At 38.7% G+C, this 23108-nt stretch overlaps 1 protein-coding gene and 1 pseudogene across 1 annotated transcript; both read right to left on the bottom strand.

The window, feature by feature from the left end:
- Positions 1-908: 908 nt before the first annotated feature.
- LOC137228671 (olfactory receptor 2A7-like) lies at positions 909-1831 on the bottom strand. The gene is given in 2 exon segments (XM_067745578.1): positions 909-1666; positions 1669-1831. Coding segments are annotated over 2 exon segments (921 nt in total).
- A 10820-nt stretch (positions 1832-12651) lies between these two features.
- On the bottom strand, positions 12652-14983 carry LOC137228749 (olfactory receptor 2A2-like; annotated as a pseudogene).
- Positions 14984-23108: the final 8125 nt, after the last annotated feature.

Below are 23108 nucleotides of genomic sequence, written 5' to 3'. Positions count from 1 at the left end.
ATGTATGGGCTTCATAGATTATATATTGTGGTTTTGTTGACAAGACATAAACACAAGGACTGAACTAATGTCATTCTCCCCTGAAATGAAAGATCACTCCATAATACATCCCAGTATAATCTTCCTTGGTTTGCGAAAACGATTCCATATATTTAACCTAAATCTATCACACAGGCTTTTCTTATTTTTTTATCTAGCGTCAATGTTCACAAGGTCATTGCTTTCATGCAGCTACTTAACCACTGTATAGAACAAAGTTAAACAAATTCTACACATACGTACACTATTTGTGAGGAATATGTTCAAAAAGTTAGCATTAACTTTTCCTCAAACTGTCCCCATAGCAGAATAACCATCAGTTCACATTTATAGAGGACTGAATTTCCTTACCTATGCTTAAGAATAGCACTATAAAAGTGAGAGTTAGGAGTTTGGGATTAACGTATACACACTACTATATATAAAATAGATAATGAACAAGGACCTACTGTACAGCACAGGGAACTCAATATTTTGTAAAAAATTATTTATTTATTTATGGCTGTGTTGGGTCTTCGTTTCTGTGCGAGGGCTTTCTCTAGTTGCAGCGAGCCGGGGGCCACTCTTCATCACGGTGCGCGGGCCTCTCACTGTCGCGGCCTCTCTTGTTGCGGAGCACAGGCTCCAGACGCGCAGGCTCAGTAGTTGTGGCTCACGGGCCTAGTTGCTCCGCGGCATGTGGGATCCTCCCAGACCAGGGCCCGAACCCACGTCCCCTGCATTTGCAGGCAGACTCTCAACCACTGCACCACCAGTGAAGCCCCAACAGTTCTATTTTTAATAAGAGTCTTAGATAATCTTATGCTGAGTTGGGACCTCTTAAGATAATATCCTCCTAGGTCACTGTCAACCCCGATACCACCATCTTTTCATAAAGCCCTCTCTATTCCCAGCACTCTCTTCAAGGCATTCTTTACTTCTGAATTCCTAAGAGTATAGATAAGGGGGTTGAGCATGGGATTGAAAAGTCTGTGAAACAGAAAAAGATATTTCTTCTGTTCCTTGGGGTTCCCATATCTGGGTCCAACATACATGATAATGGCTATGCCATGGAAGAGTCCAACCACACAGAGGTAAGGTGAGCAGGTGGACAAGGCTTTTCTTTGACGTTCCCCAGGCTGGATCCTGAAGATGGCACAGAGGACACACATATATGAGCTTACAATTGAGAAGTGTCCCACTAGCACAGAAATCATTCCAGCCAGTACCACAGTTTCATGGATGTGTGTATCTGTACAAGCAAATTTGAGAACAGCCATGATTTCACAGAAAAAGTGATTGATTTTCTGGGATATACAGAAGGGTAAGGGTAAAAGTAACACTAGATGAATCAAAGACAGAAGGACTCCAATGGTCCAGGAAATCACCACCAGCATGATGCAGACTCTCCAGGTCATGACGGCAGAGTATCAGAAGGGCTGGCAGATGGCTACACGGTGATCATAGGACATCACCACCAGGAGAAGACATTCTGTGACAGCAAATGTCAAAAAGAGAAAGCTTTGTGCCATGCAGCCAGCAAAGGAGACAGGCTTGTCAGGACTCAGGAGGTTTACCAGCATCTAGGGCATGGTGTTGCAGGCATAGGCTATGTCAGTGATGGCCAGGTGTGAGAGGAAGAAGTACAGTGCAGTCTGGAGTCCAGTGAGATGAGCCCCAGGATGACCCCGTTCCCCAGCAGGGTGAAGACATAGAACAGAGAGAAGAGCCCAAAGAGAAGCATCTGAATCGTTGCATCAAGGGGAAATCCCAGTAGGGTGAACTCTGTGATACATGTCATATTGTCTCCCATATCCCTATGACACAGGAAATTCAGTTAATGTCCATGGTTAAAGAGAAGTCTTTGAAAATAGATTTATGTCAACTATACCTTTCTGTGGTATAAAAAAGTGTTCAGAAACACTTTCAGTGAATTTTTATGTTTTTAAATGAACGTTTAAAGAATTTATTTGGGGCTTCTCTGGTGGTGCAGTGGTTAAGAATCTGCCTGCCAATGCAGGGGACACGTTCGAGACCTCGTGCATGACGGTCCCGCATGCCGTGGAGCAGCTAAGCCCGCAAGCCACAACTACTGAGCCTGCGTGCCTAGAGCCCGTGCTCCGCAACAAGAGAAGCCACCACAATAAGAAGCCTCTGCACCACAATGAAGACTAGCCCCTGCTCGCCTCACCGCAACTAGAGAAAGCCTGCAGGTAGTAACGAAGACCCAACGCAGCTAAAAATAAATAAACAAATAAAATTTTTTAAAAAAGAATTTATTTGGTAACCTTAAAATATATACATACATAAACACATATATACATATATTTCCTTTCTTGTTGTTAAGTTTTTAGTAGAGGCTAAGTTTTCAAAATATTGGTTTGGCCAAAAAGTTCGTTTGGGTTTTTCTGTAAGATGTTGAGATGGTACGAAAAACCCGAACAGAGTTTTGGGCCAACCCAATGACTATGTTGCCACATGTGAATAGAATACATAGTTTTTGTTTCTTTTGTTTCATATCCCTCAAATAAATTCTGCTTTTCTTTGCTCATATTAGAGTTACTTCTATTTTTTTTTTTTCCAAAAACTATGACCCTTAACTGATACACATGCTAAAGTCCTTAAGCTGCAGTACGTCTAATCTCAACTTGGAAGGGCTCATCAAGGGCAGGGTATACTAAAGGTAGATGTACCACTTCCCAGATACACCATTAGCCTCTCACCTACCTGTCGAAACACACTTTCTACTCCTGCATCTGTTGTCACCTCCACAACTAATATTGCACAAAATCTCTTCTTGTTCAAATATAATGACTTATTTTCAGCCTAAAGTCTATTTTTTCATATTTAGCTTTTCAAAATACTTAGATGAACATTTATATGAATGACTGAATAGATTTGTACTGTGTTGTTTATCTAAACACAAAAACAGATTCAGTAACTTTGTTAGATTTTGACTCAATACTGATAAACACTCTAGAAATACCCAGTTTTAGATACTGTCTCTGCACGTGATTGGCAATAGCTAGAGGACTTCTGTGAAAGATGCTGCAAAGGGGTCTTTAAATTCCTTGAGACATTGAACTAAATCATCTTTCTTATTCTATGATTCCACAATTAGAATGTACGTAGAAACGTGATATTGCCCTTCTTGCTTAAATTTTATTCCTTTTTTTTTTTTTTTTTCATTACACAGGCCTCTCACTGTTGTGCCCTCTCCCGTTGCGGAGCACAGGCTCTGGACGCACAGGCCCAGCAGCCATGGCTCACATGCCCAGCCGCTGCACGGCACGCGGGATCCTCCCAGACCGGGGCACGAACCCGTGTCCCCTGCATCGGCAGGCGGACTCTCAACCACTGCGCCACCAGGGAAGCCCTATTCCCATTTTTTAATGTAAAATCATCTTGTCTTGAACAGAGCAAGAGTGAGAAGTAATTCTCCATTTAAATGGCTATAAAATTATCAACCCATTTAAAAATCATCCCATTTGCCTTCTTACTCCCCTATTGCTATTCCAATGATAAGTGTCAGGTCCAGAAGTTTGAAAATAAAATAATTTGGTATTTATTGATTTCCTATTACATACCTACCATTGTTCTGAGGGTGGAGCTATCAATGATAGGAACTCTGAACACATACTAACTGCTTAGACTCTGGTCTCATAATACTGTACATAAATAAATAACTATTTGTACACTTATCCAATAACTGAATATTTGTCCTTATATATTTAGATATTTGACTTCCCTCTATACGTGGTTTTAGACACTGTCTCTGCAGTGGTTCTTTAAGCCTAGTGGTACTTTAAGCCTAGTTTTTAAAATTAAAAGGTACTGGACTTTTTTGATTAATATTAAACATTTACCAGAAAGTCGTACACACTTATCTCGTTACCTTAAAAATAGGTACCAGTAAAAAATAACCATTCATATATTGATTATATTAACATATTGATATATTGCTTAATAGTGTCTTTTACTCAGCCTACTATTTTTACTATCAATAAGAAAAATTTGAGCATTAATAAAAATATACTTTTGCATGATATTGAAGAGTGACAGTGAAAGCTAACAGGCAATGAAAATGATGCTAAAATATATTTGACCAGAACTCACAAAAGTAATTAAGAAACTTGCGTATCTAGGGATGATTTTTGTGTAAGGACCCCACAAAATCTTCATGCAGAAAAAGCAAACATACCTGGTGTGGCTAAATTTCCTGATGGTGCTGGAAGGCTTGTTCCTCCTCTGAGAACTGCCAAGGAAGGATATTGGCTTTTCATGTTGCCTAAAAGAAGAGAAGGCTTTATTCATTTATTATCTCCACAGGGCACCTTCTCAATTGTCATGAGGGCTTTGTGTAGGGCATGAGACAGTAGGTCTCACTTACACCAGCGTGCTCCCTATAGAGACGTAAAGAAGCCAACCACTGTTCCCCTTCTGAGACTGAAGAGGATTGGCAGTCTCTGTCTCTGAGGAAGCCAGAGAAATAGCGAGATCTTTAGAGGTTAAGATAAGAACAGGAAATACCTTCATAATTAAAAGGATACACACATATTAAGTTATACTCTGGTGACCCCATGAATATTACAGGTACCCAAATATAGGAATTTATTATCGTTTCATGAATTTTTATGTTGTTCCAGCTCCCAAACATTCAAGAGGCACTCAGGAGATGCAGAGATTCATCCCTGGTTATCGTCTGACAGTGAAATAGAAACCTGACCTTAACTCCCAAAGCCGTATTTCTTTTAGCGTACATAGTCCTGTTTCCCAGCTGCCGTGAACCTTACAGGAGAATAAACTTGTATTCAAAGGCGATAACCATGAAATCATTTTAGATAGCGACTCAGAAGCTGCATCCTTGAGCACAGATCCGGAAACGTGTGGGCGCCCCTGTTAGGGTTTCACGGTGGACATGCCCCGCAGCTCGGTGATCTGCCTGGAGGGTGAATGAATAAGGCCCAAGGGCTGAGTGAAGCTTACTTTTGAAAAACTTCCCTTTTTGATAATTTCCGGACCTGCCCTTATGGGAAAGATAGAGCTCTGTAAAAGCAGAGGGCCAACTCCTGTCCTCTCTACCCTTATGGTGGGGCTGGTTATAGGTATTCTACCTATCGGAGTAGGCAAATACTACTATCCCAGTCTATACTGGAGGAATACAGTATTCCAATTCTTCAGGGTGTTATCAACAGTCCACTGCCTTAAATCTGTATGTCAGGTTACAATTTCTATCAGGTCTACAAGTTCTGAGCAATGCAATATGTGTTGGAACCCGTGAATCCCTTGGTCATTTGCCCTTTGTCACTTCCTTTGCTGTGAAATAGGCCTATTGGACTGAGGTGATACTATGTGGGAAACCACATCAGAAATCAGATAATCTAATGGCCCTCCAAGAGGTACTAATCAAGATACCGCACACAAGAAAGGGAAAGTCACACCTGTGATGTGTGTCATCTGCACTCACAGTGAATCATTGCCCTTTGTAGGGTAGAAGGAATCAGCATGTCGCCAACTGACTTATTGGTCTCCTTAAGAGGAAGGTACCATATTGAGAACAGATACGCAGCACAGTAAAGCAGCCTTGGTGAGGTGCAGACTGTGCTGGTGCAAAGCCCCCACCTCTGTTACCATGCCTAATGCATTTGTGTGCTCACTGTGTAATCACTGGAGTGGCTGAAAGCAGAGGCTGCCTGACACTTACTGGCTATACCTGGTTGTTTAATGCCTCTTCTGCAATGATGTCTCTGATTGGCATGAATATGGGATGTACAGATTCATACACTTTGTGTACCATCCCACATCTTTTTCCCATACCTCCATTCACCCAATATTCCAACTGTCCTCCTTCCAGATCCATTATCAGTCAATCAACACATTTGCCGTTTTTCAGGAGTCCATGAATATCTTATCTCAGGAAACTTTTCTCTCCACAAGGTAGAGGAATAGTTGAATGGCTAGCTATGGGCAATGACAAGTTTACCCTCATTAATTACCTTTAAGGCCCCCCACCTGAGTGTTACATATATTGCACCAATATATCTAGCCAAATCATCCTTGTATCAGGCCTTTCTTCCTAAATTGTCAACTGGCTGTAGGAAATCTCTTGGAGATAATACACACGTGTGCACACACACATACACAAAAATACATACATACATTAGAGAGAAGCATCAGTGATACAGGTGATATGGGGATCTGGGCCAACTGTCCATCCAACTTACTTTGTCTTCTGCACCTGCTCTTGTCCTACGTTATACCACATTCAGAATATGATGCATGATTGCTGTGATCACTCTCTCCTATGATTTGGTGAGTCTGATAGCATCTCAGTTCAAGACAGGCAACTCTGGATTTATAGTAACTTGATACTCTATGATTAGTCTCTCCCAAGTCTCAGCAATATGTGAGGAATGGTGTTGAGAAAGGTGTATTGTCTTCTGCTGAAGATGGAAAGCCTTGATGCGGAGTCCCTGTGGCCTGTCCCATGATTCACCCATTGGGGCTTACCAGAGACATCTTTATCTACCAGAGATACCTTCAGATCCACGTGGTCTGCCAGTCAAAAGTTCCAAGTGCTAGAGCTATAAATATTAACTGTATAGCTCAATGAATTTTCATATATCAATATGCGTGTGTAAGCACCATCCAGACGAAAGTACAGAGCATCTCCATCACAAGAGAAAATTCCTGTGACCACCTCATCGCTAGAAATCACTTTCCTACTCCGAGGTAACCACTATTCTGACTTCCATCACATAGATTAGTTTTGCCTGTTTTTGAATCTCATATAAATAAATTACACACTATGGATGCTTTTGTCTCTGGCTTCTTTGACCCAATATAATGTTTTTGAGATTCACCCACGTTGTTTGGGTATCAGAAGTTCATTCTTTTTTATGTTGCATAATATTCAATACAAACATTCCAAAATTCATTCACCTATTCTACTGTTCATGGACATTTGGGTTATTTCTAGTTTTTGGCTATTGTAACTTAAGTTTCTATGAATATTCTTATACATGTTTTCACTGCGTATATACCAAGGAATAGCATTACCAAACCATAGGATAGGCACAGATTTATTTTTAGTAGGTATTGCCAAAGTTTTCCAGTGTGGATTTATAATTTTACATTCCTACCAGCACTTGATATTAATTTTGTAATTTTAACCACTGTGGTATTTCTCTGTGATTTTATTTATATTTTATTGATGAGTAATTGTATTGAACACATTATCATATGCTCGTTGACCTTTTAGATATCCTTTTGTATGAAGTGCCTGTTCAAATCTTTTGCCCAATTTTTGAGGGTTTTTTTTTTCCCCTCTTGTTAATTTGTAAGCATTCTTTAAAGAGTCTGGACATGAGCATTTTGTTGAATATAGGTACTGAGGACATCTTTTTCCAGAATGTGGGTTCCCCACTGGTAACATCTCTCAAAACTATGATACAATATCATAATCGCTATATTGTCAAGGTGCATAACATTTTCATCAGCACAAGAATCTCTCATGTTGCCTTTTTCTAGCCACATCGACTTCCCTCCCACACCCACTCCGTCCTTAACCACAAATCTGTTCTATATAATTTTGATATTTCAAAATTAGTACATAAATGTAATCATACAGTGCGATTAGTAGATAATCTTTTGTGCTTGGCTTCCCCCCGCCCCCCCGCTTAGCATTAATTCTCTGGAGATTCAACCAGGTTGATACATGTGTCAGTGGTCTGCTCCTTTGTATTACTGAGCCATATTCTATGTATCCCAGTTTAACTATTCACCTGTTGATTGTTTCAGTTTTGAGCTATTACCAAAAAAGCTGCTATAAACATACACGTACAGGGTCTTTTTGGGGGGCGGGGTGTGTTTGTGTAAACATAAGTCTTCGCTTTCCTGAATTTGATTTTTGGTATTTTAAAATTATTAATTAACTTTTCTTAATTCATATTATATAGTTATAGTGCTATGAAAATTGTCTATTCATATTGGGTGAGTTGTGATTGTTTTTTGTGAGGAAGTGTTCCATTTTGTCTAAGTGGTCAAATTTATATGTGTTGAGTTGTTTATAATTTCCTTTATTAACCTTTGATGTCTGCAGTGATGCCCTGTTTCATTCTGATATTTTTAGGTTGTGTCTTTCCCTTATAAATCCTGCTAGAGCTTTCTAAATTTTATTGATTCGTTAAAAGAAACAGCTCTTTGCTTCACTGATTTACTGATAAAATTTCTAAATTTTATTGATTCGTTAAAAGAAACAGCTCTTTGCTTTACTGATTTTTTTGCTTTAAATTTCAGTGTTTTCTGTTCTAATCTTCATTAATTCCCACCCTCTGCTTGCTTTGAATTTGTTTTGCTCTTCTTTTTCTAGGTTCTTGAGGTAAGGACATCTATTACTCATCTGAAACTTTTCCTCTTTCCTAATGTACACATTTATTGGTATGTTTCCCTCTCTGAACTTTGAAATGTTGTGTTTTTATTTTCATTCAGTTCAATATATTTTCTTTATTTCTCTTGAGACTTCTTCTTTGACTTAGAAGTTTTTTAAAAGTGTATTTTAAAATTTCCAAGTGTTGGAGATTTTTCTGTCTTTCTTATATTGATTCCATTGTGGTTGAAGAATTTCCTCCATATGATTATTTCTTTTAAATTTGGTGAGGTGTTTTTACAGGCTAGAATAGATCTAACTGTTCTGTCAGCCCTTGAAAAGAATGTGCATTCTGCTGTTGTTCTGTAAATTTTATGGAATGTTCTATAAGTGACTTAGATTCTTTTCGTTGATGGAGCTGTTGAGTTCTTCCGCATTCTGGCTGATTTTCTCTCTAGTTGTTCTATCAGGCTCTGAGGCGGTGCTGAAGTCTCTAACCATGTGTGGGTTTGTCTACATTTTTGTATCATATATTTTGAAACTCTTTTGTTTGGTGGTACACACTTAGGATCGCTATGTCTACTTGCTGGATTGAACTTTTTATTACGTAAAGTTCCTCTTTGTTTCTGAAAATTTTCTTTGCTTTATCTCATATTAATATAGCTACTCATGCTTTCCTTCCATTAATGTTTACATGATATATCTTTTTCCATTCTTTAAGTCCACCCACCTATGTTGCTAAACTTGAAGTGAGTTTCTCATAGACGGCATTCAAGAAACAGATAGAAGTAAGGGTCATGCTTTTTAATACACTGTCATTCTCTGTCTTTAAATTGATGCATCTAGACCATTTATATCAAATCTAATTATTGATACTTTAGGGCTTAAGTCTTATTTTGTTTTGTTTTCAGTCTCAACTCTCTATTTTTTATTTTTCCTGTGGGTTACTTGAATATTGTTTTAGAATTCCATTTTGATTTATCTATAGTGTTTTTAGTATATTTCTTTGTATAGCTTTTTGGTTGCTTTTTATAGTTTAGTGCTTGGTCTAGATATTATATTATATATGTGTGTGTATATATATATAACAGTCAATTGATGTCACTTTTTACCAGCTTGAATGAAGTATAGAAATATTATCTCCTTTTGCATCTCTTTACTCTCTCCAATTTATAATTTTCTTCAATATTTCCTCTCCATAAATTTAGAAAAGTACCAAAAAAAGATATAATTTTGGCTTGAACCATCAAACATAATTGAGAAACTCAAGAGGATAAGGAAAGCCTATGGAATTTACTCATAATTTTTCTTACCATGTTCTTTCTTCCTAATATTCCAAGTTTCCTTTTTTTCTGTTTAGAGAATTCATTTTTAAAGATCAGCTTTGTTGTGTATAGAATTCTATGTTGACAGTTTTTAATTTCAGTAATTTAAGATGGTATTCAATTTTATTTTGTCTTCCATTCTGTTTGTTAAGAAGTCAGCTATAATCTTATTGTTGTTCCCTTGAAAGTAATGGATTTTTTTTTTTCCTGGCCAGTTGTAATGTTTTTTCTTTACCTTTCATTTTCAGCAGTTTGACTAATATATTTCTCAGTGAGGTTTTACTTATATTTATCCTGTTTGAGTTCTCCCAAGCTTCTTAAATCAGTGTGTTGATATTGCCTATCAGATTTTAGAACTTCTTGTCATTATTTTTTTTCAAGTAATTCACCTGTCCCATTTTTTCCTTATGGGACTCCAATTACATGTATGTTAGACCTTTTGACTCTTTCTTACAACTTCATTTTGCCCTCTTGAGTTCTTTATTTTTTTCTCTCTTTAGTTTTGGCAATATATATTGAACTGTATTTTTTTTTTTTTTTTGGCGATACGCGGACCTCTCACTGTTGTGGCCTCTCCCGTCGCGGAGCACAGGCTCCAGACGCGCAGGCTCAGCGGCCATGGCTCACGGGCCCAGCCACTCTGCGGCATGTGGGATCTTCCCGGACCGGGGCACAAACCTGCGTCCCCTGCATCGGCAGGCGAACTCTCAACCACTGCACCACCAGGGAAGCCCTATTGAACTGTTTTTAACTTCACTAATCTTGACATCAGTTGTAGCCTGTCTTCTGTAAAATACATCTAATGAGTTATTTGTCAGATTTCTTTTATGGAAAGATTTAGAATGGTAACTGGACTTTTAAAATCAGATTCTTATTTTCAATCGAAATACTACATGTTGTCATCTATTCTCTCCTTTATTTCTTTTATATCAATTATAGATATTTTAATATCCTTTTCTATTAACTCCAATATCTGAACGATCTGTTTTTTCCTAGTAACTTATTATCTCTTACCAATCATTTTTTGCATGTTTAGGGATTTTTTTAAATGCTGAAGTTATGGATAATATGCTATAGAAACTCTCAAGAGTTTTGAGATTTTTTTTTTTCTGGGGAGCAGTTAGACTACTTGAAGATCACCTTGCTCCTCGTAAGGTTCAGTTTTAAGCTGTGTTATGGTAACATAGCCCCTAGTCCCAGGACATGGGAATTCTCCCAAGACATGGAATTTCTAGAGCCCCATCTGAGTTTCTAAGTTTTGTTTTGTTCTGTCTGCTTTTGACCAATCTCTTCCCATTCTGGCTGGATCTGAACTCTAACATCTCCCCAGGAATTTGTGAGGTTTTCTTCTTCTTTCAGTCTTCCAGCTGCGGCTGCTGCTTTCAGCTAGGTCTCTCCTTAGCCCATTTTCACATAGCTAGGGAGTTAACTCAGGAAACAAATGACACTTTAACATGAATATTTCTAGGATTCTCTCTCTATTGCTCTCCTCATATTGGATGTTGACCCCCAATTCCTAACTGATCTAGCAGCCTTGAACTCTAATCATTGCTTCCTCTGGTCACCAAGACCACACTGATCCCTCCTTGGGTTCCATATTCCTGTACAAAGTCCAGGAAAATGCCTTCCTGGGAGAGTTTGGGCCAATGTATTCACCTCATATGCATCCCCTCCATTTCTTCAACAATTGACAAAAGTTGTTTTCTATATGTTGTTGAGATTGTATAGCTGTATATGGTGGGAGGGTAAATCTAACACCAGCTACTTTGGTATAGTCAAGACACATACTAATTTATTTTTAATGTGAATCTAGAAAATCTTTTCCCTGCACTTAAAATTTTAATTAAAATATAGTAGTTACAAGATTACTGAAAAAAAGGGGTTTTAATAATTTGGTTTCATGAGGGAAAATCTCATCCAGGAGTGGAAAGTTTGTTTTAGAAGTAATGGTCATTTTGCATGACATTTTCTGGAAGTCTCACTCCATGCATAATCATTAGTGTGGTTTATCTTTGCCCATTAAGAAGTCAAGTCTCTAATATGTTACTATATTCCACTATATATTTGTTTACTATTTAACTTTTTATTTTTTTAATGGTTGAGAGACATAATAAAGTGAAATATTATTGACTGAAAATACTCTGCTAGTCTTGAAAATAAAAAGGCAGAAGCTTCAGAGGAAGCCTTGTTAAGAGATATAAAAATAGTAGGGAAGTGAGGTAATTAGAGAATAAATCTGCATTTAATTATGCATGTTGTAAAACATAAATGGGAGACAGAAAATGTAGGTGAGAGGTAAAAATCAAAGCAGAAGTAAAGGAGGGATAGAAACAATTCTATAATGGGTTATGAGACAGTGTTATCTTTTTTTGGTCAATACTAAGTATTTTTCAACTCTTGTCAGACGACTTGGAAATTATTCGCTATCCAACAGTGAATCCCAGTCCTGTCTTCACTTGACTCATAACTGGTATTGTACAGACATTTAGTTCTGCAATGATTGTATGTATTGAGCAACATTCTGCAGCCAGGAATTTTCCTTCTGGGTGTTCATTTCCCTGAAAACTAACACTTGTTACCAGGCGATGTGAATGCTTATGATTGAATTGGTTACTTAGTGTAATGACATTGTTTCAATAATTAAACAACAAGAATTTAAGAAATAAGCTATTAATCCATTTCTTGAAAAAACTGTGCTCTTTAGATTTTTATGGCTTTAAGCATATTGATAATCCAGATGTCTCATCTCTGGACAAAAATGCTTAACACCAGAGATGAAACCTGCACATCAAAATTCTTCCTATTTTCAGGTAGTGTCTTGGACAATTCAGATTCTCTTATCAAATTTTGCTGTTAGGTAATTTTTCTGACCTTGAAGTCACCCTCCGACCACATTCCAAAGGAAGAAGGCTCTACTTAGCCAAAAGTTCTATCCACCCCTCACATGGACCTCTTCTGCCGTTCCCTCCATGGGGCACCTTTCACCTTAGCATTCCTCAGACTGTAGATGAGGGGGTCCAGCATTGGACTGAAGACACTGTGAAACAATAACAGCTTTTTCTCTTATTTCCTCTTTGACTAGAGTACGGGGACCATATCAGTGCCATGTCAGTGCCAAAGAAAAGCCCAACCACACCATGGTGGGAGGAGCAGGTGAAGAAAGAAGGCTTTTCTTCAGCCCTCTCCTGACTGGATCCTCAGGATGGTCCAGAGGCTGCTGGAATAAGAGACCAGCACCAAGCAAAGGGACCTAAGACAAATACACAGGCAGCAAAGATGACAGCTTCACTGATCCATGGGTCAGCACAGGCCAGTGTGAGGACAGGTAGGATTTCATAGAAGACATGGTCCACTTCCTAGGACTCACAGAAGGACAACCTTAGAAGGAGAACTGCATGTACCAGAGCCAGGATCAATCCACATGTCCAGGAAGTGATGGCCAGGACCGTGGACACTCTCCAGTTCATGATGACAGTGTACTGGAGGGGACGACACAGCGCCGCAAACCTATCATAGAACATCACCACGAACGTCAGGCACTCGATGTGAGCAAAAGTCAAATACAAAAATGTCTGCATTATGCATGGAACAAAGGAGAGGGTTCTATTCAGATCTGCAAAGTTTACCAACATCTCAGGGACACTGTTGGAAGCATAGGACATGTCAATGATGACAGGTAAGAGAGGAAGAATTACACTAGGCTGTGCAGTCTGGGATGCAGACAGATGAGTCCAGAGATAATGCCATTCCCCAGCAGGCTGAAGGCAGAAAATAGAACATTCAGAAGAGGATCACTGCCATCTCTGCACTGAGTGGAAATCCTACCAAGATGTGACCCACGTCACATCTAAAGATAGTCTGCCAAGGACAGAAGGATGACAGAAAGATTAGTCTAAAGAATTAATAAAACTTGAAGTTATTTAATTCAAAAGAATTCAGAGGAAACACATACTAACTTCTGTTCTGTTTCAATTATTTTCAGTCTTAATGTAGCAAATATTTCAGAACCACATTTATAAAGGAAGGACAAAGTATTTACCATAGTGTAAAAATAATATTGTGGGGTAATAGAGTCAGTAATTTTATTCTTGATCCTCTACTTCAGCTTTTCTGTTTCCTTATAAAGAAACTAATTATTTCAGTACTTTAACAATATTTACATGAACTGATGATTTATTTTTAGCTTAAAAAATCTTACAATTCTAGGGCTTCCCCGGTGGCGCAGTGGTTGAGAGTCTGCCTGCCGATGCAGGGGACACGGGGTCGTGCCCCGGTCCGGGAAGATCCCACATGCCGCGGAGCGGCTGGGTCTGCGAGCCATGGCCGCTGAGCCTGCACGTCCGGAGCCTGTGCTCCGCAACGGGAGAGGCCACAACGGTGAGAGGCCCGCGTACCGAAAAAAAAAAAAAAAAAAAAAAAATCTTACAATTCTAGAATTTTATTTTAGTTATTCACTTAGTACCTTTACTTATTTTTCTTTCTGTATGAAAAATTTGCTGACTCCTCACGATTTTAGGTCACAGGTCACAGTTTCAAAAGACTGAGTCATAGTGAAAATAAGAAGATCCATGTCATATCTGATGATACAATATTCAATTTTCTACTTTCTAGAAACAGAAAAATAAAATGTCATATAAATGACTAAGAAATCTATGATGTAAAGGTAAGCATTTTAATTATTTTGATATGTGAATATCTAGTCTTTGTAATACATATATATCTACCGGCTATATATTAGAAATTTTAAAGTGATAAGAAACAAATATTATACCTATCCTTTGTTTTTCCTTTGGCAATAACATTTATGAACACTTTCTCATGTGAAAAGTCTTCTATGACATTCATTTAACAGTGAAGCAGCTTTTTTTTCATTCATACATACAATGTAACTTAGTGAATCTCATTTTTTGACAATTAAGTTTTGGACTATGTCCATTTTATTCACCATGTGTTATGGGGCAAAAAATGTACATGCATGTGTGTATGTGTGCGATATATGTGTGTATATATACAAAATGTGTATGTATGTATGTCTATCTACCTATCTATCTATCCTTTAACTTAAAAGCTTAGCATATATTCCTAGGAATGGAACTGGTGAGGCAAAGGATGCTTTAGTTGCTTGTTAAGAAAGAAGTAAAAGCAAGCCAAGCAGTTAGATAATCTAAAGCTTCACCTGGGCAAGAAACCCTCAGTGGGAAATGACAGCAGTTTGTAAAGCTTAATTCATCCTTCCCTGGTAGTTGCCCTACCTGAAGGGCGTTTCTATCATGCTGACTCCTAAGAGGCATTCTCTTTAAACCTCTGGCTCAAACGGGGAATAACCTGCTACTTTGGGGGTTTTCTTACAATTACTTGATAAGTGGTAAATAAGAAAACAACAACAACAAAAAAAGAAAAATAGAGACTCCTTGAACTTGAATGCAACCTGGGTGGTGGAGAAGGAGAGCCGTGACTTCAAGAGAGGACTGCTTTGCCCCGGGTGCCAGTAGGTGGCCTCCAGCAATCAGCTCCCTCAGGGCTACCTAGACTGCAGAGAGGCCTCATCCCATCACAGACTGTGCACGTGCTTCTGGTACTGCCCACAACCCATGGCTGATGGCGGTGGGGATTTAATGGCCCCACCGTCTGGGCCAACGTGGGAAAAATGTGTTTCACAGTTGGCTGTGGGGTTGAATGAGCCTCTGTTGCACTGACATTGCCGGTTTCCTGCCTCCCCTTCATTCTCCAATGTTACTCCCTAATAAATATCCTGCATGCCAAACTCCATCGTGGTGTCTGCTTCTGCAGGATCCCACAGGGGACAATCTGACTAACAATATGCAGACCTTGATCCTCCCATAATCACCAACCTTGAGACCTTGTCTCATTCTACCCTCTGCCTTGAGCCTTGATTTAACTGTCCTCAAATCCCAAATCGTTGACACATCCCGTTTTCATATCTTACTTTCTAGGTTTTTGAAGTTTTCCAAACGGCAACTCCTTCATATACAATGCATTTTAATCCTCCTACATGATACACAACAGATACTCCTTGAGTCGTCAATGTCTTGTATAGCAATATGTATTTTACACTCAAACAACTTCAGATGTGGGCAAGGCAGCCCGCTGTGATCTTGCAGCTGTGCCCTGTGGAACATAGTGGATCACAGTCGGGAAACAGATGAAGATGCATATGTGCTCCTAACACCTTTAGCTTGGAAATGACTGATGTTACTTTTGCTCACTTTTTAGGCCAGAAAGAGTCACATGTAGTCATTCTAATTTTAAAGAGAGCTCGTAAATATGGGGAATTACTGGGACATTTGATGACCTCTGTAGCTCCAACATCTGACGGAACTGTTTTTTGCTGGCTGACTAGCACTGATGGTTCTTTTGCCTTTCCCACTCTGCATAGTGATGACACACTGATTGCTTGAAATTGTAAGGCTCCCTCCTCCCCCTTTAGAAAGTTTGTTATGAAACATTTACCATTGCTCAGACATAAAACTATTTTAAAACTCTATCCAATGTAGTGATTTTCCTCTCAATTTTAGGGTCTAATCTAAGAATTTTTCCTTATGTAACTGACATCAAAAGTAAGACTATTCTTAGCCAGTGGGAAGCAGCCGCATAGCACAGGGAGATTGGCTTCGTGCTTTGCCACGACCTAGAGGGGTGGGAGAGGGAGGGTGGGAGAGGGAGGGTGGGAGAGGGAGGGTGGGAGGGAGGCTCAAGAGGGAGTTCTATTAATTAAAACTACTACTACTAACACTACATATGATGGTGTTAGTTCTGGCTGTTACCTTAAGATTCAACCTTAACCTACAGACCATCCCACAGAAAGTAGACTGTTCCTCTTTATAGCAGTCTCCATAGTGAGAAATTCCAGAGTTGAAAATATTTGCTTCACTTTCTGATGATGATGGAGAATCATAAAGCTGTATTCTCTCCACTTTTGGGAGCAAAGTTTGGGGTTTTTTCTTTTTCTTTTTTTAAAAAATTGAAGCATAGTTGATTTACAGTGTTGTGTCAGTCTCTGCTGTACAGCAAAGTAACTCAGTTATACACATATATACCTTCTTTTTTTAAAATAGTATTTTCCATTATGGTTTATCCTAGGAGATTGGATATAGTTCCCTGTGCTATACAGTAGGACCTTATTGTTTATTCATTCTAAATGTAATAGTTTGCCTCTGCCAGAGGTTGTATTTTATAATTGGTTCAATACAAACAATTCTCATAACTCTCTTGAGAACTTAGATGTTCCAAGGAGGCCCCATTAGTCATGACACCTATAAACATCTTTCCTGAGGGAAAAAAGTTTTGATGAACATTCTCCCTGGAGGAAAACAAAGATCACTCGTGTTTGATTGTTTGTGCAGGAAATATTCTGGGAAAAGTCAGGAGCAGATATGTTATCATAGAATGGAAATATATTTTCAAACATCTCAAAGGCCATAACCTGAGGCAAATATCACAATGTAGAGGACATAACACTTGGCCACACAATAGCTTTGCAAATTCAAACTTCTTACCCCCCTGGTGGTTTATTAAGATCTGTATCTCCCTAATACCCAATAAACAGGTGACTAGAGCCTGTGTTGCCACTTCTAAGGGGAATACGTCCCCTCAGGTAGATGCATATTTTCATCTACTGAAGAACGAGATTGGGATGCAAAGCGATGAGATTATCATAATGACACATGTTGATTAGTGTTTACTGTGTTTCAGAACCTCAGGTATATACACCATACATGGTATTTTATTTAATCTTGTGAATTGATTAATATGTTGTCACCACGTTATAGGTGTGCATTATGAAATTAGAGAAATAAATATATTGTCCACTCTATCAACTACCAGGGCCAAGAATGAATTACATGCGCAGATAACAAATCCTCTGCTCTAACTCCTGAACGTACGCCCATTTTCAAAAGCTCTTAAAATGACCTCTCAGGAAACTTCACCTGTTCTCCTCAATCCTTACCAACTCTCACCAATCTCATAAGCCTCCAGAATTCCTACACGTATTTCCCTGGGTATGACTCATAACCTCGGAAGAGAATAAACTTTCTTTCTGTTTCTTGTTGTAAGCTTATATAAATTAAACCTCAAAGTCTCTCCCTTCCACTTATTAACACCTCCCTCATGGGCAGCAAAGAAAAGGATGCTAATTTTCCTCACTTCTCTGGCAGGAGGAGATTTCCAGTATGCAGTGTAAGAAGATGGTCCTCAGCTGAGGAAGAAATTAAAGCTAGTGAAGGACATATTACACATCCCACCTCCAGCTTCATCATTTTTCAAAGGAGGCAACAGAATTAGAGGGCTCTTATACCCTGTTCAGTTTTATATCATGACTCAGGGACATCAATTTTCACCAGTTGCTTCCCATAAGTGTGACCAGGGAGGGGCTCTGATTAAGAGGAATAAGAAAACTATGTTTAGACAGCATGGGATTCAGATGTTACTCTGAGACCCCAGGAACAGTGCAAGAAAGGGGTCTCACGAAGGTGCCTTTTTCTTCTTTCTAAACCTGATGACTTCTGCCAGCCTTCTATCTTGCTCCTCTGTAAACCATTAACTGGTATAAAAATAATGATTTCTTCAAAGAGGGAGTGGGTACTACTTCTAGTATTTTTCTCAAAATGAGCTTGAATGTACAGGAAAACTCACAAAGATGGGGAATGGTTGGAGCTGAGTCACCTACTTCCTGAAGCGAGTGCAGTGTGTGATGAGTCCCAGATACCTCTTCTACCCTGAGGGAGAGGAGAGGACACAGGGAGGATAAGGAACTTATACATATATATATATATATATATATATATATATATATATATATATATATATATATATATATATATATATATATATATAGGCTTTACAGTCTGATCAACTAAAACCAACCCATTCCCCAGAGACATTCCTGTGGAGTCCAGGGAACGAATTACAAATCATATTCCCACCATTCTAGGTCTTTTCTACAAAGCAATGCAAAACCTCCCCTTCCCCTCTTGGCTCTCCTGCTTTGTTATCTTTGATAGTGTACAGGTGTGTGTGTGTGAGTGTGTGTGTGTGTGTGTGTGTGTGTGTGTGTGTGTGTGTGCATAGATGTGCGCACCTGCTCATGTAGAGAAGTTAGAACTCATGAAGAATGGCAAAGATGTCTGTGCTCGAGGATCTTGGTATAAAAATTTAACAGATAAGTCATACGTTACTGATTATCTCCCATAGTAAAATCCCCAAGGATATGAATGTGTTAAGTACTTGATCTTGAAATTGTTCCTGTCTCCATATCTTACTTCGGGAAAGATTCATGATGTAATAAATGTGACCCCCATGGAGCTTATTAAGGTAGCCCCTCAAAGGACTATATCTTTCTCAGGGAGTGAACAATCTCTGTCTGCTGAAAAGTGTGAATGTGCAATAATTATCAAAATTTTCCATTGCAAATATTAATCATTACTTGGAAACTCATGTAGGTTGAATCCAATTGCCTGAATGCTTTCCTGCTTTAAGCTACACCTTAAGTATTTCCCCAATTTCAAAAATATTTGCCCCTAAATGTATATACTATATCTGGAGAGGCCATTATCCCCTCTCTGTTGTAAGCACAGTGTTGTAAGCATTGGATTTAGATGATGGATGGCTTTTCCTGAACCTATAGAAACACAGGACAACAAACAAACACGATGACTCAGATCCCTTAAATTCATGAGTATTTACATTGATTGGCCCTTGATGCTCCCAGAAATCATAGTGTATTTCCTAGTCTCTTCTCTCAGGGTTTTTTTTTTTTTAATTATTTTCTCTTTCTTTAAACTTCCCATAAATCCTTCCATCCACAGTCTTAGCTACTGAATGAGAGTAACTGAGACCATAAAAAGCAATCAGATGACAGTTTGTGCAATCCTAAATAACACACTGACTGAGTTGCTGAATTTGTGCATTTATCTCAACTTCTCTGCCCTTCCTGTGGAGTTACCAGTTTTTCCCCAGAGAAGGCCAGCCTACAAATTATACTATAAATTCCATCCCTCTTTCCTACTCGAGAACTTCTCTCCAGCAATTTCTGTCTCAAATGTCTCTGCTCCTATTTTGTCTTGAACATATCTGGTCAGAATGGGAAACTCGAGAGAGAGATTGGGGCAGCCTGCAGGGGCACCAGCTACTGCCTTCTCTGCAGCTTGGTAGCCAGGGGTGGAGGGAAGCCACAGCTGAAACCCCAAGTCGGACCTCTCTGCCCTGTCCCACTGTCTCATTTCTCCCTGTTCAAGGCTGAGAAGTCCCCAGATCTGCAGTCATTAAGCTGGAGATCCAGGAGAATAGTGCTGTAGTTTCAGTATGAATCCAAAGGCTGAGGAGCTAGGGTAGCTGATAGTGTAAGTTTCAGTCTGAGGGCAGGGAAAGACCAATGTCCAAGTTTAAAACATCAGAAAAATGTGTGGACCATAAGAGACTACTACAAGCAACTGTATGCCAATAAAATGGACAACCTAGAAGAAATGGACAAATTCTTAGAAAGGTACAATCTCCTAAGACTGAACAGGAAGAAATAAAAAATATGAACAGACTAATTACAAGTACTGTAATGGAATGTGTGATCAAAAAACTCACAACAAACAAAAGTCCAGGACCAGTTGTCTTCACAGGTAAATTCTATCAAACATTTAGAGAAGAGTTAACAAGTATGCTTCTGAAACTATTCCAAAAATTGCAGAGAAAGGAACACTTCTAAACTCATTCTATAAGGCCACCATCATGCTGATACCAAAACCAGACAAAGATACCACAAAAAAAGAAAATTACAAGGCAATGTCACTGATGAACATAGAGGCAAAAGTCCTCAACAAAATACTTGCAAACCAAATCCCACAATATATTAAAAAGATCATACACCATGATCTAGTGGGATTTATCTCAGGGATACAAGGATTTTTCAATATCTGCAAATCAATCAGTGATTGTTAACCACATTAACAAATTGAAGAATAAAAACTATATAATCATCTAAATAGATGCAGAAAAATCTCTGACAAAATTCAGCATCCATTTCTGATAAAACTCTCCAGAAAATGAGCATAGAGGGAATCTACCTCAACATAATAAAGGCCATATATGACAAATCCACAGCCAATATCATTCTCAATGGTGAAAAACTGAAACCATTTCATCTAAGATGAGGAAAAAGACAAGGATGTCCATTCTCACCACTGTTACTCAACACAGTTTTGGAAGTCCTAGCCACGGCAATCAGAGAAGAAAAAGAAATTAAAGGAATACAAACTGGAAAAGAAGAGGTAACTGTCACTGTTTGCAGAGGACATGACACCATACATATAGAATCCTAAAGATGCCGCCAGAAAACTACTAATCAATGAATTTGGTAAAGTTGCAGGATACAAAATTAATGCACAGAAATCTCTTGCATTCCTACATACTAACAATGAAAGATCAGAATGAGAAATAAAGGAAACAATCCCATTCACCACTGCAACAAAAAGAATAAAACACCTAGGAATAAACTTACCTAAGGAAGTAAAAGGCCTGTACTCAGAAAACTATAAGACACTGATGAAAGAAATCAAAGATGACACAAACAGGTGGAGAAATATACCATGTTCTTGGATTGGAAGAATCCACACTGTGAAAATAACTATACTACCCAAAGCAATCTGCAGATTCAATGCAACCCCTATCAAATAACCAACGGGATTTTTTACATAACTAGAACAACAAAATCTTAAAATTTGTATGGAGACACAAAAGACCCCACATAGCCAAAGCAATCTGGAGGGAAAAAAAAATAACGGAGCTGGAGAAACCAGATTCTCTGACTTCAGACCATACTACAAAGCTGCAGTAATCAAGACAATATGGTTCTGGCACAAAAACAGAAATATAGATCAATGGAACAGGACACAAAGCCCAGAGATAAAATCATGCACATACGGTCAACTAATCTCTGACAAAGGAGGCAAGGATATACAATGGAAAAAAGACAGTCTCTTCAATAAGTGGTGCTGGGAAAACTGGACAGCTGCATGTAAAAGAATGAAATTAGAACACTCCCTAACACCATACAGGAAAATAAACTCAAAATGGATTAAAGACCTAAATGTAAGACCGGACACTATAAAACTCTTAGAGGAAAACATAGGCAGAACACTGTATGACATAAATCACAGCAAGATCCTTTTTGACCCACCTCCTAGAAAAATGGAAATAAAAACAAAAATTAAAAAAATGGGACCTAATAAAACTTACAAGCTTTTGCACAGCAAAGGAAAATATAAACAAGATGAAAAGACAACCCTCAGAATGGGACAAAGTATTTGCAAATGAAGCAACTGACAAAGGATTAACCTCCAGAACATACAAGCAACTCATACAGCTCAATATCAAAAAAACCAAACAACTAAATCCAAAAATGGGCAGAAGACCTAAATAGACATTTCTCCAAAAAAGATATACTGATTGCCAACAAACACGTGAAAGGATGCTCAACATCATTAATCATTAGAGAAATGCAAATTAAAAGTACAATGAGATATCATCTCACACTGATCAGAATGGCCATCATCAAAAAAGTCTACAAACAATAAGTGCTGGAGAGGGTGTGGAGAAAAGGGAACCCTCTTGCACTGTTGGTGGGAATGTAAATTGATACAGTCACTATGGGGAACAGTAGGGAGGTTCCTCAAAAAACTAAAAATAGAACTACCATACGACCCAGCAATCCCACTGCTGGGCATATGTCCTGAGAAAACCATAATTCAAAAAGAGTCATGTACCACAATGTTCATTGCAGCTCTATTTACAATAGCCAGGACATGGAATTAACCTAAGTGTCCATCAACAGATGAAGGCATAAAGAAGATGTGGCACATATATACAATGCAGTATTCCTCAGTCATAAAAAGAAACGAAATTGAGTTATTTGTAGTGAGGTGGATGGACCTAGAGTCTGTCATACAGAGTGAAGTAAGTTAGAAAGAGAAAAACAAATACCGTATGCTGACACATATATATGGGTCTAAAAAACAACAACAAAAAAATGGTCATGAAGAACCTAGGGGCAAGATGAGAATAAAGATGAAGACCTAGTAGAGAATGGACTTGAGGAGATGGGGAGGGGGAAGGGTAAGCTGGCACAAAGTGAGAGAGTGGCATGGACTTATATACACTACCAAATGTAAAATAGCTAGCTAGTGGGAAGCAGCCACATAGCACAGGGAGATCAACTCGGTGCTTTCTGACCACCTAGAGGGGTGGGATAGGGAGGGTGGGAGGGAGGGAGACTCAAGCGGGAAGAGATATCGGGATATATGTATATGTATAACTTATTCAGTTTGTTATGAATCAGAAACTAACACACCATTGTAAAGCAATTATACTCCAATAAAGATGTTAAAAAA

The sequence above is a fragment of the Pseudorca crassidens genome, chromosome 8 (genome assembly GCF_039906515.1).
Source record: "Pseudorca crassidens isolate mPseCra1 chromosome 8, mPseCra1.hap1, whole genome shotgun sequence".
NCBI lineage: Eukaryota > Metazoa > Chordata > Mammalia > Artiodactyla > Delphinidae > Pseudorca > Pseudorca crassidens.
This window is presented reverse-complemented; position numbering and strand designations above follow the sequence as displayed.